At 42.2% G+C, this 16,579-nt stretch overlaps 1 protein-coding gene and 1 long non-coding RNA gene across 2 annotated transcripts; both read left to right on the top strand.

The window, feature by feature from the left end:
* Positions 1-211: 211 nt before the first annotated feature.
* LOC142771819 (uncharacterized) lies at positions 212-5,996 on the top strand. The gene is made up of 6 exons (XM_075873721.1): positions 212-872; positions 1,002-1,177; positions 1,752-1,811; positions 1,874-1,978; positions 2,034-2,147; positions 2,448-5,996. The coding sequence occupies exons 1-6, from the start codon at positions 757-759 to the stop codon at positions 2,801-2,803; spliced, it is 927 nt and encodes a 308-aa protein (XP_075729836.1). The 5' UTR covers positions 212-756; the 3' UTR covers positions 2,804-5,996.
* A 432-nt stretch (positions 5,997-6,428) lies between these two features.
* On the top strand, positions 6,429-16,040 carry LOC119183279 (uncharacterized). Its single transcript, XR_005111368.2, has 2 exons — positions 6,429-6,717; positions 14,436-16,040. It is a non-coding gene; the product is annotated as an uncharacterized LOC119183279 (long non-coding RNA).
* The last annotated feature ends 539 nt before the right edge of the window (positions 16,041-16,579 follow it).

Below are 16,579 nucleotides of genomic sequence, written 5' to 3'. Positions count from 1 at the left end.
ACGTAACGAACTAGTGCTCTCACCAAACGTTAGAGGACGCAAGCGCATAAAGAAACAGTTATAACTGATGCAACGAAATTGTTTTTACAAAAGAATAATTATACGCCAAAATTTGGTATGTTATTTTACATAAAAACAATTTATTCAACACGCCTTACGCGATTATTTTTCTTCAGCCGTACTGTCATAAACACCATCCACCCAGCGACAAGCCCATGCACACGGAGGAATATATATTAAGAAGCGTTCGCTGGGCCTCGCATGCTTCACGACGCGTTTCCCGAAGGCTCGGAACACGAATAATTCTTGGTGTGCCGGAGGCAAATCTGGACTAGCCAAGTGGCCATCATCTTCGTTTCTTCGCTAGCCTTGTGCCACTAGTGCAAGCTGCCCCCAAATTGTTTTGACGTTTCCAATATAATTTTACCGCACAAATTTCAACTACGATTTTTCTTCCCAATTTACTGCTGATACTGCTTACGCACGAAGGTGTTCTTAAGTTCTCAGGCCGCGATACCATTGCATTACAAGGGATAGCGACCTGGAAACTTCTGAAGATCTTTGTACGTGGTCTTGACGTCTATCTTTGTAAGTCAGAGTTTTATGGGTCAGAGATGTATCACTGGTTATGTATTGTGCATCGATTAGCTAATCATTCAAAGGGGTTTGCTGGTACACTTATGACGTGCACATATCTTTTTCGTAATTTGACAGCGAAGCATCCGCTTACTAACATTTTCAGACCGCGCTGATGCCATGCCGTCCGGCGGTCCAAGCTACGGCAGCTACTGCTGTGTATCGTGGTGCTTCAACAATGGCAGAACCCACAAGAAGCCTGGGACGAGTTTCTTCCGCATACGACGGGGCGGCAGGTGTGTTAAAGCTTTTGTATGGTTTGCATGTCTTCAGTCTTACTGTTCGTACTTGCTCAGTGAGGGTAACAATAAAAAATCACTATTCAAGCACTTCCCCTTTCAGCTGATAGTTCATTGCCAATGCAGGATGAAAGCATGGATGCAGTATGCTGGACGCGATGATCTCCTTAGTAAGCCGGCCAGCCTATTGTACGCAACGTACAGGGTTTGTAGCGACCATTTTACTGCTCACAGTTTCATGGACCCTGGACACACAAGGCTTACAAGAATGGCTGTTCCCAGTGTGCAACCAGCTGCACCATGTAAGTGATTGACTGAAACTCAAATATGTGCAATAGCAGCCACTTGTATTGAATCAGTGGCGACAGTTATCCGCGAAGATTTTTGTAGCCGATGGAGAAACCTCACTATAGAAGTAACACTTGGAAAGTCTTAAATTTTGTGAATTGTGGGCTATTACCTTCCTAACAGCAGCTTTGCATTTCTGTTGTTTTTTGATGCTCTTGACCTGCGCAACTTGTTTTAAAAGACTTTAAAGGGCTATTTCACGTTATCTTCAAGCCTGAGTGCACATGTACGTATACCTTTCATCAGTGAAAGCTGGCACTGTTGATAATTCCAAAAATCACAAATTACTTGTTTCCTAGTTGGTGCCTTCTCTTTTCTTCCACGTTCGACCATTTTATGCGTTTGAAAGAGCTGTTTAAGTTTCCCCATGCTACAAGCTTTGTAACTTGTACCAACTGCACATATATGCAGGTTCTCTGAGCGTTGCTTCAAGTATTGACTGTGACATGTCTGCAAGGTGCGGATGAGCTTCAGTTTGTGTTATTTCAAGCCTCTTACTGACACATTGTCGTAATTTCATTTCTTCAGGTCCTGCGGTAGAGGCTTCAAAAAGCGGCTCCTACACATTGAGGTGCCCCGATGAGCAGGGTGCGTTCAGTGTCGCGATTTCTTTTTTTTACCCAAATTGACTGTTGACCAAACCTCTGCAGGTGGCAGCTCCCTTGTAGCTGGTGAAAGAATTTCTGCTGACTTCGTCTTGCTGGAGAAAACCTCAACCAGTCGTTCAGCTGTCACAATAGGAACTTGTGTGACCGGTAAGTTGTATGTTCACTTCAACACCAGAGTGGATTGATATAGAGACTTCTGCAGGCCGCTCGCAAGATTGTTCCGACAGCACTGTCCGAGGCACTGAACAAGCTTCACAAGACCCTCCAGAAGACGTCTCCGCCCACAGCTCCACGCCTGAGTGCCCTAGAGAAAATGGTGACTATGCTTTTACTGCAGCTGTTTTTAATGTGCTATTTTATCATATGTTTAGGACATTCTGAGGAAACTATCCTCAAAAGGACACTACGTGTGCACTTAAAAATTTAAGGGTGGGCTCTCAGTGATTTTAATTTTTTTTGTGCATTGTCAACATTGTGAATGGCTTGTTTTTAGGTAGTGGAATCGAAAACTTTGCACCACAGAAAGTTGTGCACCTTGGGTCTGAAAGAGCGAGGAAAGTGCTCATATGGGATTAGTTGTTCTTCGCTTTTACATCCATTTTTTTGTTTATTGCAGTGCGTTCCCGTGTGCCAGCGACAGTGTCTCCATCAATGAAGTACAAGCAAACCATTAAACATCTGCAAGCCAAAGTAGCAGCACAGCGGAAAACTATCAAAAGACTGCGGAGACAGCCTCACCAAGCACAGTCATCGACTTTAAAGGCCCTTGGAGTCATTCGACCGCACGTCACCGAGGAGGTTTTTAAACTTCTTTCTGCACATGTTCGCTTGAGGCCCAAACGCAAGGGCAAGCGGTTTCCCGTGTGGTTCAAGAAATTCGCTCTTCACTTAAACTTTCGAGGTCCGCGAGCATACCGATTTCTGGCTCCATATTTTTCTTTGCCCTCCCGGTGTTCATTAAGGATTGATTGATTTGTGGGGTTTAACGTCCCAAAACCACCATATGATTATGAGAGACGCCGTAGTGGAGGGCTCCGGAAATTTTGACCACCTGGAGTTCTTTAACGTGTGCGTTCATTAAGGAAGTGGCTAGCTAATGTAAAGATGACTCCAGGCATAATTCCAGGATTCCTTTTTTCCATTGCAACAAATACTCAAGCTTGGAATGAACGGGACCGGGTGTGCGCTTTAGTTTTCGACGAAATAGCACTCAAAAAGAATTTGTACTATGATGCTGCAAGAGACGTTGTCCAGGGTTTTACAGATGATGGAACTCATCGCACTTCAACCATCGCTGATCGAGCACTGGTTTTTCTTCTTGTTGGTGTTTCGAGAAAGTGGGTTCAACCGGTTGCTTTTACTATAGGGCACACATCAACACCGTCATCTGTTATGCATACCTTGCTAGTATCACTCATTTTGGAGCTTAGGAGCATTAATATTGCAGTGAAAGCAGTCATTTGTGACCAGGGCAGTTCAAATGTAAGTCTCGCTAACCAACTAAGAGTGACTGTAGCAAAGCCTTTTTTTGAAGTTAATGGGTTGGGTATTACATTTTTGATGTTCCGCAGGTAATTAAAACAATGCGCAATAATGTCCAAGCACACAAGTTATACATTGGGGATGACATCGTTAACTGGTAGCACATTGTAAGCTTTTACCAATCCTCACATGAGTTGCGGTTGCGATTGGCTCCAAAGTTGACTGAACGGCACGTTCATCTGAAACCTTTTTCTAAGATGAAGGTCAGCAGAGCAACTCAGGTCCTCAGTGCATCAGTTTCGATTGCTATCACGGCAATGGTGTATGCGAAGGTGCTGCCTACCTCGGCCATCACTACAGCTCAATTTTGTGATCGTATGGACAGGATTTTCAATGCCTTGAACAGCTCGAGTAAAAAAAAAACTTCGCAAAAGCTGCGGCATGCAATCATGAAAAATGATTCAGAGCTGATTGACTTCCTCCGAGGCCAGCTTCCCTGGATTGCATCATGGCAGTTTGTTGGCAGACGTCAACCACAAACCATCGTAGGTTGGCAAATTACAATTCAGGCTATTAGTCAACTATGGGACGACCTCTCTAAAAATTACAATTTTTAATACCTGTTAACACGCAGGCTTCAACAGGATCCTCTGGAGAACATATTTGGCCACATTAGGCAAAAACGGGGTTGCAACACCAACCCCAATGTAGCACAATTTATTTGTGGCCTGAAGCACATCTGCATAAGAAAACTCTTCAAGCTGTCAGAATACGGAAATGTCGAGGATTATGAATGTGACCTCCTCCAGGAGCAGCTCTCGCCATTCTCCCTCACCAGTGTATCTCTTGTGGATAATGAGGAGTGTGCACAGCCACAGCCTGACGACTTTCCCGCTCTAGATGATCTCTCTGAACTTGCGCCCAACATTCACTCCCACATTATCGATAACTCCGCTGCATATTATGTAGCTGGTTTTCTCATCAAACACTTCCTTCGGAATGCATGTGACGGTTGCAGTTGCCCACAGTTACTGAAAGACGACAGTGAAATACCCACCAGTATTTCACAATGCTGAAAGCATACCACGTCCCCAGCAAACTTTTTGGGAATCTCACTGTGCCATCAGAATTAGCTTTTGCATACGTACAACTTGAATCTCACTTTCTTGCCATAATTGAGGCCACTGCACATCACCTGAAAGTGTGCGATGTTTTGTATCACCATCTGTCAAGTGTTGGCAATTTTCATTTCTGCTCTGCTGGGTGTCGCGCGAAGTTTCTGAAAATGTTTTGCCGGGTTCGTTTATGTTAACATGTGCGTTTTGTGAACAGAAACTTAGATAGGGTTAGGTTCCAGTCTTCAATCTCAGGCATACAGCTTGACAAGTTCGAAGGTTAGCAATTAGCAGCGGGTTTACACTAAATTATTTGAGTTGAGCCGAATCCTGCAATAGCTTTGTTATGTTATTACTTCGTTACAGCAGACTTCATTATGGTCTTATATGCTTATATTCAGTTCAACTGGACTAACCACTCCTTCGTTGCATACATTGTTTTGGTTACTCGCTATGAGGAGTAGGGACACTGTGTATTTGCTCGAAGCGATTTGCATAACCTTAAAAAGAATGTTGGGTATCCTGTCTGTATTTTTGTAGCAAATGTGGGCGAACTGTACACTTACTGTGGGTTGCTTGGTCACTGTGTATGCTTTATCTCTCCAGCTCAAGTAATACATCGATAACAAAACCGCTTGTTGAAATGTCTTCGAGCGGGTAAGGAACACAGTATGAAGTGGGCACGGTTCACGTTATCACGCTTTTCGTATTTTAGCTTCTCATCAACCTCCTCATCTCGCCCATCAAAATTTTCAAAAGAATACCCAAACTTGTAGCGTTTGATGGGGCTGCGGATGCTGCCATTTTATTTTTATATAGCTCGTGAGTGATAACCTACGATGTAGAGTTTTTGTGAAAAATAATGAGCCAAAGTGGTTTCCTTCTGCTATTTATTAGCCCTGTAATACCGCTCTCGTAGCACCAATTAAGGTCCACAATTCTGGATAAGTGATGACTACAATCTATTTTAGCTCGCAAGCGTCACAGCAACACCCAGACGCAATTCACTTGGGATCTTAAGTTTTTGATCAAGGCAATGCATAAGAAGAGCCACAAGACCTGCCAATGTTGTAGCATAAAGTTTGTCTTTCACGTAGTGAGCAAGCTGCAAAGCCTGAGGACAAGCAGGCATCAAGTCTGCTTTTTTCAATTTTGGGCAAGCTGTTCTTAAGCACAGCCAGCACACTGCACCTTTGCCTCTCTGCTATATTGTGTCGTGTTGTTTCTGTGCGCTCTTTTTTTCTATGCTTTATTTCGGTTAACCCCCAGGCGTGATTCGCGACTTCATTGCTGTGTATATGTCACTTCTTCCTTCTTCATCAGCATTGTGCGCTGTGTTTTTGCCATAGATCCTTACACACTGGCCTGGTGTGTCATACTTCACCAGCTTCTCGGCTTCTGCCAACTCTAGCGATGTGTGCGTTGCCTGTGTTCTCTCTGTATTTGTTACAATTTATTTGTAAGGCGAGATGCATTTGTTGTCTACCTTTGTCATATTGTGCTTTTTATATTCTCCGACTCTACCTTGCTTTGAATAAAAATTGTGGATACTCTGTCTATTTGACTGATATATGCATTGATCACTTGTTCAAAAAGAAAAACACAAGCGCGATGAATAAAACCATAGTGAATTATCATTACCTGCATCTCTTTTTATTATAACCTAATCGAAATAAAAATTACGTCACGACTAATTCGCACGACCACTGAACAAAACAAAACAGGGAATCGCTAAATCAAAACGACCTACAAAAACTATCCATTTGGGCGATGAAAAGTGGTCTAAAATCATGAACTTTCGTCATAGCCAAACGTCGGTTACGCAAAGTAATTCAAAATTTGCGCCAGTGAAACCGAAACAGAAAGCGCATGCCACTTGCTTTCACCAACCACCAGGTGTGCTAGGGTCGATTGGGCCGCTGGGGTCTACGAGAGTGTCCACTCTTAACCTCTTTTTTACTTCTCTATGGGTATAGCAACATCCATCCATCCATTCATAAGCGTACTATTGCACATAGATTGAATACAATCCAAGCCAAGCTGAAGTGGCCAGTGTGCGTTGCGGCTTGTTTAGTAGGTTGTGTCGGTAATCTTGTCACGTCATGAGGCGTTACTAAAGCTACACGGCTGCTTTCAAGTTGCAAGTTACAAATTATGCACTAAACAAGGACCACAGGGCCGCCGGTAGGCCCTTCGGAGTCTACGAGTTTTGTGTTCGCTACCGGTGACGGCAGCTGAAAGCCACCAAGACGCGTTGGGCCTGCCGTGTGCCTCCAACTGGGATTGATGGTAAACTTTATTTCTTCAGAAGGAAACTGCGGACGATTCGTTTAAATAGCCATCAGCCGACGTCATACGCTCACCTTTTGAGGGCTCCTGTTGAGCGACAAATGTTATCGCTACGCCCGCAACGTCCACAAGCTTTGCGTATGGTATTCTAATTCTCGACTGTTTGCTTCCACTACTTGTGTCTCAAATAAATATTGTCTTGTGTTGAACCTCTGCTTTTATTGTTGAGGTAGGTTTTAATTAGTACTTCTTAAAGCTTGCTGTTAGTAGCTGAGGTGAGAATCCCGATTTGCGGCCACTTCGTTTTCTTTTTCGCTCTGTACGTTTTCGTGGAACGTTTTCCCCGCGTAATTCTCGCACCCCCCCCCCCCCCCCCCAACTTTGCATCGGTTTTCCGGCAAAAAAAAAAAGTGCGAGGATTATGCAAGTAAATACGTACATTTCGTATGAAGAGCTCACTAAAGCCACAGGCTCGAAATAACCATGATGGCCAAGCTCTCTCGGGAAGAAACAAATGTTGCAAGACGCATGTTTTCGTTGTAGAAGAGCTTTCACTTACTCCTCTAAAATTCGTTATTTTTTTTTCAAGAAATATTTTTGTGAAACTTTTTAGATTGGACATCATCTTTTTGTATGTGTGACAGCCCGACCAGCTATAATTTTTTTCCAAATTAGCTCTAACATGTGAAGGGTGCAATTCCCTCTGAAACTTAATATTGCCTGTAAAACTTTTGCAAACCTAAAGTAAGTAATCAATATGGGCCGAACATTTTAAGAATTTTCACATTGCAATTTCTCTTGTCTATTAAAAAGTCCTGTATGTATTTCCTTGATAATTATTTACAAGTTAATGTAGAGCATTATGAGCCACTAATGGCTCAGCTCCATAAAAGTTTAGTGGCATAAAATGTTTCTTCAAAATGAACTATACACATTGTCATGGAGAATAATCAAAATAGTACGTATTTGAAATCAGCATAAAAGGTTATAAAGATGGCGAGAATTTCTTTGCCTTATACCCGTGCCACACGGGCAGAAAAAATGGCATTTACCTCCGAATGCCTTCAGATTTATTGCCATTCGCGCGGTGCCACACGGGCGAACAAAATGGCATTCATCCGAATGCCATTCGAATGCCATTCGCCACCAACTGCCTTCGCCAGAACTCAGTTGACTGAGAAATGCCTACTCTCGACGACACAGTTCGCGAAGTGCGATTTACCTGAAAGTATATAAAACAAATCATATTGAGCTAAAAATGAAATTTCCCGTCTTTTATTTGCACTCAAGTCTTAAAAAGATGCTTTGAACGTTATACGAAGGAAATACAGTATTGATAATGAAACGCTTGTCAATTTTAGTGTCTATTTACGCTGTGGATCTGACTAGTGTTGGCTTAGGTTGCTACGGTCGGCTGCAACGTTGTAAAACAAAGCAAGAAACTTAGGACAGCGTAATACGCTTATTTCTACATTGGATGATTATCTGATGTGTATGAAGCTTGTAAATGCTTCTTAATTTTTTTTATTGCTATTCAATCAATGCTCTCTTGGAAGGTGCTGTGATCGACATCATAAAGTCAAATGTCATTCGCTCTGGACGTGTAGCAGCGCCGGCGAAACGAATGTCATTCGGGAACTGAAGGCCTTCGCCACCAAATGTCATTTTCTATGCCCGTGTGGCACGGGTATTAGACTACAGACTAACACAACATTTCTTTGGATCTCATGTTTCATCAATATAGTATTTGACAACATTCTGGGTAATTTTAAAAGTTCTCACTGTTATAGATGTCGAGCAGAAAGACTTCACACTATGGTGTAATTGAATAGTGTGCTACTTGTTTTTGACATACTGGCAACAAAACTGCTAGGTAATAAAACTCCATGAATGCAGGTTACTTGTAGTACTTCCAGAAAAATGTTGAGACTTGCACCTATGGCAGATCTTTTGTAGGATCTCATCTAAATCACATTTTTGTGCAATTTGTGAGAGGTGGTTTTAGTTATGTGGAGACTTCTAAATTAAGGCAAGGTTTTCTTTGTCGAATTAAGACTTGTTTAATGACACTGGGTACTCTGGCAACAAAATGTATTTTTTTAAGCAAAATCAACAGGTGCCAGCTTATATGCTCCAATGTTTTTATCTGAACATACTCTACATCTGTTTTGGCACCAAGAAATGAGTCGTGCTGCTGTCAAAATACCTTGGTTTTGGGCGATCACATTTTTTATTTGTGGAGTGTTTTTAGCATTTATCAAAACTGACCTGACTTTCTCACATAGGTGCAACCAGTGCCTTTGCAGGTACCTAAACCTTATTGAAATATTTTGGTAGTTTTGAACATTGTAAGTGCATTCCCAGAAATCCTCCTCTATGTGCCTGCTTAGTTACAATAAGCCAGACTTCATACAGTTTGCATGGCACATCCTGCTAAGAAAGGATGCTGCTTTGAACAAAACTACCTCACTGTATCTGCAGACAGTGGTTTACAGTTGAGGCCATCTTTGTTGTCCCCATCCTGTCCAAGTTTTGACAGCATTGTGGCACTCTAGATTGTGTGTTGTAATAAGGAGCATATCAATAAGAAGTCTGAGGTAGCATTTCTTTTTGAACTGCACTGTGAAAGTTATCTCATGCAAGCATTGTACCGGCACATTTTTAAATCGTTGTTTCTCCTCAAGAATTCAAAAAAATTTTCTGCACTTGGCAACATGGGCATCATGCATGTTGTTTGCCGTGGATGAAGCCACGTGGACCTTGGCATGCACTTTCTGAATTCTACACTGTGTCTACATGTTGATTGACTAGTGTCCCCATTTGCTTGCTTGATAATTTTTACACATGTACTGCAGATGCACTTCATCACTTTTTACTTTGGTATCATCATAGTACTGGCCAGAACGAGCAAGCAGATATTTGTGCAGTAGTACCCACTCAAAGAAGCCACACTGACGAGATTTGTGTGCCACACCAAGATCTGAAAGTGCTTTGCCACATTCTGCATCATATTCGGAAGAGGTTGTGGGATATTAAAATCATTTTCTTCGTTCAGCGAACTGGGAGCGCAGAGAAAACACAAAGGACGAAGGGAGGAACCACACAACACGAGCGCTCACTATCAACTGATTTATTTTCCACATCGGAAGGAACATATATAAACACAAAATGCGCATGTCAAAAAAGATTATGACGAAATCAAGGGCAGCATGCGAAGCGTGTAATCAAGGCACATGTCTAAGGGTTATCTAGGTAGCTGAATTCACAGTCAAGTAGTGAGAAGGAAGGATGACTTATACATTGGTCCGTATTCCTGGAAATGTGATAGGCTTCAGAAATTTCGCGCGTAGTTTGATGAGGATGCCGGAACAGAACAATTGTATTCTCAAACAGAGGTTGGCACTTGCACGAAACGCAATGTGACGCTAAATGGGAGTAAGGTGTATTTTTCAACGAGCTTCTGTGTTCCCTGAGACGCACGTTCACACATCGGCCGGTCTGGCCAATGTACATACGTCCACAAGAAAGGGGTATCTTATATACTACTCCAGTGATGCACTTAACAAACTTAGTTACGTGCTTCTGGAGGCATCCTCTACCTTTAGATGCATTATGTGCCCTCCTGTGCACCATTGAACATATCCTGGCCAATTTATTGGGTGCCGAGAAAACCACGCGCACACCGAACCGGTTTCCCACATTTTTTAACCCATGGGCCATTTTATGAATGTAGGGGATTACTGCCGCGCGCTTCTTATTCTCTTCCTTGTTCTCTGAAGAAGTACATGTGCATTTTTCATTATTTTTGACCGTACGCAAGAGCTTTTCTCTGCGCTCCCAGTTCGCTGAACGAAGAAAATGAATTACCAACTGGCCCACATTATGATCCTTTTGCAAGATATTAAAATCAACAAGCTCCATAGTAGCTTGTATTTGAGTGGTGCAGTCAAACCTGATTATATTGAACTCTGGTATACTGAATTACCCTTTAGGTTGAACTACTTATTTTGATTCTTGGTTTTTGACTCGCCACCGGCCTTGCAGGGACACTGTTCACTTGTTCGCTTGTTTGTTAATGTCATAGGGGGGAAAGAAGGACAGTGCTGTAACGAAGAGTAATGCATAAAATTGTACTTGCACACTGTTTGAAGTCTTACATGTGTCTTCTTTTTATGATGCAGCTCTTTGTTATTTCTGTAGACGGAAAAAATGCCTCCTAATTGTGCCACAAGATGTACAACTGGTTTACCCAAACAATTTCATGACATTTGCGGTTCTTGCGCCCTGCTATACTTAGCCACAGCAGCTCCACTCATCGTCTACCCACATATAGTGTGCCAAAATGGGAAAGCAGACACTTGGCACATTGGTTTGGTTCACTGCGAGTTCACGTCCTTCATGCAATTCAATTCAATATTTTTTCTTCCAAGTTCAACTGCTCAAAAGTGAATTGTCGTATGTATAGAGTTTCTTTTTTTCAAAAATATGTGTTGTTTCATCAAATTAGTTACTCAAAGAGAAATGAGTAATTAAGAGAAAGAGTAATAATGAGAACTAATGCTGCATCTAACACAAAAAAATCAAGACCTCTTGTTTGCACTTGTCTTTATACTGAAGAAGCAGTCATGGGGTTATAGTAATAAAACTGCAATTGAGTTATTTCTTACAATTGAGACTGATGATTTCAAGGTTGCAAGTACGTGTCAATGTGCTGTGTTTGTGCTGGCTTTAACATTGTTTTATGTGCTGTTGCAGATGTTTTGTTCCCCTCTGTGGAGAAGCAAAGAAATGGATTGCTTTAGATATTGACAGGAAGGCATTGCACTACTTGCTTCTTGGAAAGCATTCATCATTTTACACTTATGATGGAACTTAATACGTTATGAACACAAAAGTGTGACGGCAATGTGACTGTGCATGGACTGCTGCTCATGGCTCCTTGCATTGAAACGTGTGACATTATCTGCACACTTTCTGCACTGTTATGCAATTGAAATTGGCAAGACTGTAATTATTTATTTACAACGTATGTGTTTAGAGCTTTAGTGTAAAAAAATTGTGCTTGGCTTACAAGGTACCTTGTTCAGTTTAGGTATTTATTAAAGGGGCACTGACACAAAATTTCATGGCCGAGACTGCCTGCGGGATCGATTCGCGTGAACGTTCATATATCATCTGCAAAATATCATCTGTGAATATAGCTTGGAAGGCATCTTCAATTAATTTTGAAGTTTGTGTGAGCACTAGACTTCATTGTGCCATTGACACCCTCGAAGGGGACCCTTTAGGGACCCCTAACTACGCTCACGCCACCAGCTGCAGTCAATAAAACATGTTATGATGACATCGTAGTCGCCATTTTTTTTTGCCGCGTTTGTTCGCACAGTCTACGCTTCTCGGTTTGTGGTCGCGAGTGCGTAATTATGGCTCACGCTTTGAAAATTTTGTGTTTAGCGAGACTGCAATCCCGTTTCTTATTCGAAAGTAATTCTTGATGCGATCCATGCGGAAATGTGTCACAGTTCTGCGTGCTGACGTGATAGAGAGCAGAACGTGCTGGGTGGCGATAGTTGCACTCAATTGCTCCTCATATTTAAAGCTTTCTTAACCTGAAACTGGTTGATAATGAGATACTTGTAAATACTTATCCGTGATGTGCTACAGCAAACATGTGCAGGGTTATAGATAACAGGCCTTCAGCAATACATTGCAGCAGAAGAACGCGAGCCTAACGTTTTTGTGTGAGTACCCCTATGAGGCACATCTTTACACGTCTATAAGTGCAAGGAGAAATGTTTGTTGTATAAGTAACTTCAGTGCTTGCTGGTAACACTTTTATTTTGCACTGCAATATGTAAATAATGATTTAAGCCTTTAGCAGGAGTCTCGTGTTTCTTCATTGTGCCTTTTTCTCCGTAAAACCTTAGTGCATGTCCGTATAGTCTGAACAAAATCTTTGAATTATATGGCCAAACAAACTTGATTTGTAAATAATATTTTTTTTAAGTGCCCTACCTGAGCAATATCGACTTGAGTTTCCCTAAATGTATCTCCCTTCATTTCCATCATCAAGCATGGCTATATTGTTACGCAGATAAGGTGAATGAAGACGAAGGGCAGAAGCATAATCAAGCATTGTAATATATTTACAGAGATAAAGTGAAGGAAGTGGCAGGCATTCTCTTCCATCATGAAGCGTTGTGATATCGTTGTGAAGATAACGTGAAGAAAGACCAAGGGCAGGAGGAGCGGACGGGCGTGCATGCGTGTTAGTCAGCCATGGGTAAGGAACAGGCAACAGTCAATATGACTGACTGACTGACACTCTTGCGCATCGTTCAGATCCTCCTGCCAATTATCTTCCTTCACTTCATCTCCGTGAGGATATTCTTCGTTTTACATAGGTTTGCCCATTACCTTCACTGTGAAGTAAGGCTTGAAATGAATTTAGTGTGTTGAGTTGTGCGCATTGTGTCGTCATATATCCATGGTAGTTTCATCATTTTGGTATCGGAAGGTGGCCTTCTAAGTATGTACGAAGGTGTAGCGATTATTTTAATTCAGTGTAAATAGTTACACACTGTGATAAAATGGAATAGTATCTACACGTGTGAGGTATTGTAAGTGTCTGAAATATATTATATGAATACAGTAGAATCTATATGATACGATTTCAGGTGATGCGAATTTTGCGACGATACAAATTTTAAGGTTGTTTTAAATCGACTACATTACATGAAACACACCGTCATTCGGTGTTACACGAACGGTTTTCCCATTCACCGCGGATGATACTCGCGCATAGCTGACCGATCCACTTGAACGGCACAACGCAGCTTGTCTGTAAGAGGGAGCTGCAAGAGTGAGTAAACCGCAGCACTTTATTGAGAGGCGGTGAAAGCAAGAAAGTTCAAAAGAACATTATGCACTTTTTTTCGGCTAGAGTAGTTGACCCAATGAAGTTTGTTCATCATCATGGTCAGCTTCAACTGATTTGTTCATAATAATTCAGAATGATACGAATATTTTGCATACTCCCTTCAAATTTGTATCTTCAAAATTCTTTGTAGCTCATTCTGTATTTTATATGGAATCATTATGCTTTCATTCAAACAGGATAGAGACCTTCATGTTAAGTGTATGAACTGTGCTAGTATACATAGAAAGCCATTTTTCTACAGAACCCATGTAAATGTTCCATCACACCTGTCCACCAAAAATTGTGATGCGTAGGATTTGTTGCTAGTGATAATTTTGCCTTTTTTCATGTTCTCCTATATTACCTTCTTTCACTCGTGTCTTGTTTATATCATTTGCTAAAATATTACCCGAGTTTTGGTGTAGTAATATTAAAATAAAGCATGATAGATACAATATTATGCTTCTCCTTCTTGTTTTGGCATACTATTACAAAGAAATTTTGATGTCTAGGCTTAGTGTCAGAATATCATTCAAATCAGGCCCGTGTGCATTTGCCGAACATCTTGAATGTATCGAGGGGAGTTCTTACATCCAGAGAGAAGGAAATTTTCGTACAGCATGTCGTGTCATTGCATGGTTACTACTGCAGTAACATGTTGTTTGCATAAGTGAAGTAATTGTCTACTTTATTTACTACTCCAGCAACCTTTCTTTATTTCCTGGAACAGTAATCTACTTACAGACAACGTGTTTCACATAGTCTTCATTGTCTTTTTGTTCCTTTCGTGACTTTGCAGGATCCTTGTGTTCGACATCTCATGAGCAGTACCTGTCACTGGTGACCGTTCAAGGTGGACTGCATTCCTGTCGTCAGTGCACCTATGTGACCAAGTACAAAGGGAACATGCAACAACATCTTTGCAACCATACGGGCGTGCGCCCCTTTAAGTGCCATCTGTGTCCAGCTACATTCTCTCGGGACTCTCACCTGATGAGGCACATTCATACGCACTCAGGAAAGCGTCCCTTCTCCTGTGACCAGTGTAGGGCATCGTTCAGACATAAAACGAACCTTGTGGACCATGTGCGCACCCACACAGGGGAGCGTCCCTTTTGCTGTGACCAGTGCGATGCATCATTTGTGCGGGCGCAGCACCTCAATCGCCACATGTACATCCACAGAGGCGAGCGTCCCTTTTCCTGTCACCACTGTAGTGCATCCTTCTCACAGAATCAGAAACTCATGAACCATCTATCTCGTCATCATGCAAACAGGAAGCCTTAAAAAGTGAGTGGTCCACAGCCTTCTCAAGAGAAGTGGAATGCAAGGTAATAGGGGTATTGTTGATTAGAGAGGCTGCGGGGTAAAAGTGGATTGAGACTTGGCAAGTAACTTGGTTTGGCAATTCTCGAAGGAATATGCATGTGTTTGTGGGACGAAAGGTGAGTGGTAGAAGAGTGTGTAAAAGAGAGGCCACCTTGGGATATGAATATACATACTACCTTGCACTTCTTTTGGGTAACACTTCCTCCGTGAGAACTGATAAACGGCCGCAGGCACTAAGGACATCCCCTATACATTTCTAAGCATTATTGTCTGTTCCCTTTAATATTGTGTTAAAAAAGAGAACAAGCCCTTAAGTATACACTTCGAAAATTTGCAGGGTCACTTACACATTGCTTAAAAGCAACTGAGGAACAAAAGCCATCTCTGTTATCTCTGTCCAGGTATTGATCCTTCCATGGCATGCTAATCCACCCTGAAAGCTTCCTGCATAGTTTTGCACTGCCTCTGTGATCAGCCCGCTATCGAACGATTGACAGTGTCATGTGATATGGTCATCACGTTATGTGGTGTCACAAATTGTGGTGACATGTGACACGACGATTTTTTGTACCACTCATGTCAATGTCAATACCATTGAATGCCGATAGTCAGTTCTCGCGTTTGATGAGACATCCAAGGCCTCCCACCTTTAGAGATGCCTAGAACGTGTTCTGTCCTAGATGGCTTATTGGTTTTCATGAGTTGATGAGAAAGTATGACAAAAATATGGGAAGTGAGGGTGAGGGATGGAGTAGCTAGCATAGTGTATGCTGGTTCCTGAGTGAGCCACTTCACTTATGAACTGATGACTTCGCACTCAGGGTTGAAGCAGAGAAAGATTGCCATGCCTGCTTGTTGTTGGTAGCAGAGGAAGAGCACTGCAGTGAAATAATGAAACAAATATGCTGTGCATTTAGAGGAAGCATAAGCAGTTGTCATGCAAGATATCAGTGGCATCTCCATAACCTTTTCGCATCCTACACGTCATGTGTGTCTTACTCAGTTTTCACCCTAATGTACTATGCTTGTATATGGGGTGTCATATGTGTTATTAAAATAATGATTTTTTATTAAATTCGTGCATTGGTAACCCCCCGTGTGACATATTGTCACAAAGCACAGGCACGCAGGTACAAAATAGGGCGTTTACTTTCGTAACCCAAGGGCCGGAAACGCGGACACCAGAGCACGCGCACACAGAACTACTTCGTTGTGCTCTTCAGAGGCTGGCTACTATAGTTGCCAGCCTACCTTGCGTCAATTCCTCCCTTTCAAGAGCGACCGTCCCGGTCGATTGACTGAGATGCTAGAGGTGGCCATGAAAGAAAAAAAAAATGATCATGTCAATGAAAAAAAAAAAAAAGCCCACGCTGTTGTGCATAATAAGGAAAAAGTTCGAAGTGTTCATAACTCACGGGCGTGGTACAGTTTCATCCGTACTACATGGACTATTTCTGGACGTGGACGTCTTCGGTTTAAACTGGTGTCGGAGCTTTGGGGAACTACCTCGTAATTCACGTCACTGAGGCAGCGCACAACTTCGTAAGGGCCCAAGTAGCGCCGCAATAGCTTTTACGAAAGCCCACGATGTCGAACTGGTGTCCACACCCATAC

The sequence above is a fragment of the Rhipicephalus microplus genome, chromosome 9, assembly GCF_043290135.1.
Source record: "Rhipicephalus microplus isolate Deutch F79 chromosome 9, USDA_Rmic, whole genome shotgun sequence".
In the NCBI taxonomy this organism is placed as follows: Eukaryota; Metazoa; Arthropoda; class Arachnida; order Ixodida; family Ixodidae; genus Rhipicephalus; species Rhipicephalus microplus.
The sequence above is the reverse complement of the archived record's forward strand: the minus strand, read 5'-3'. Positions and strand labels throughout refer to the sequence as shown.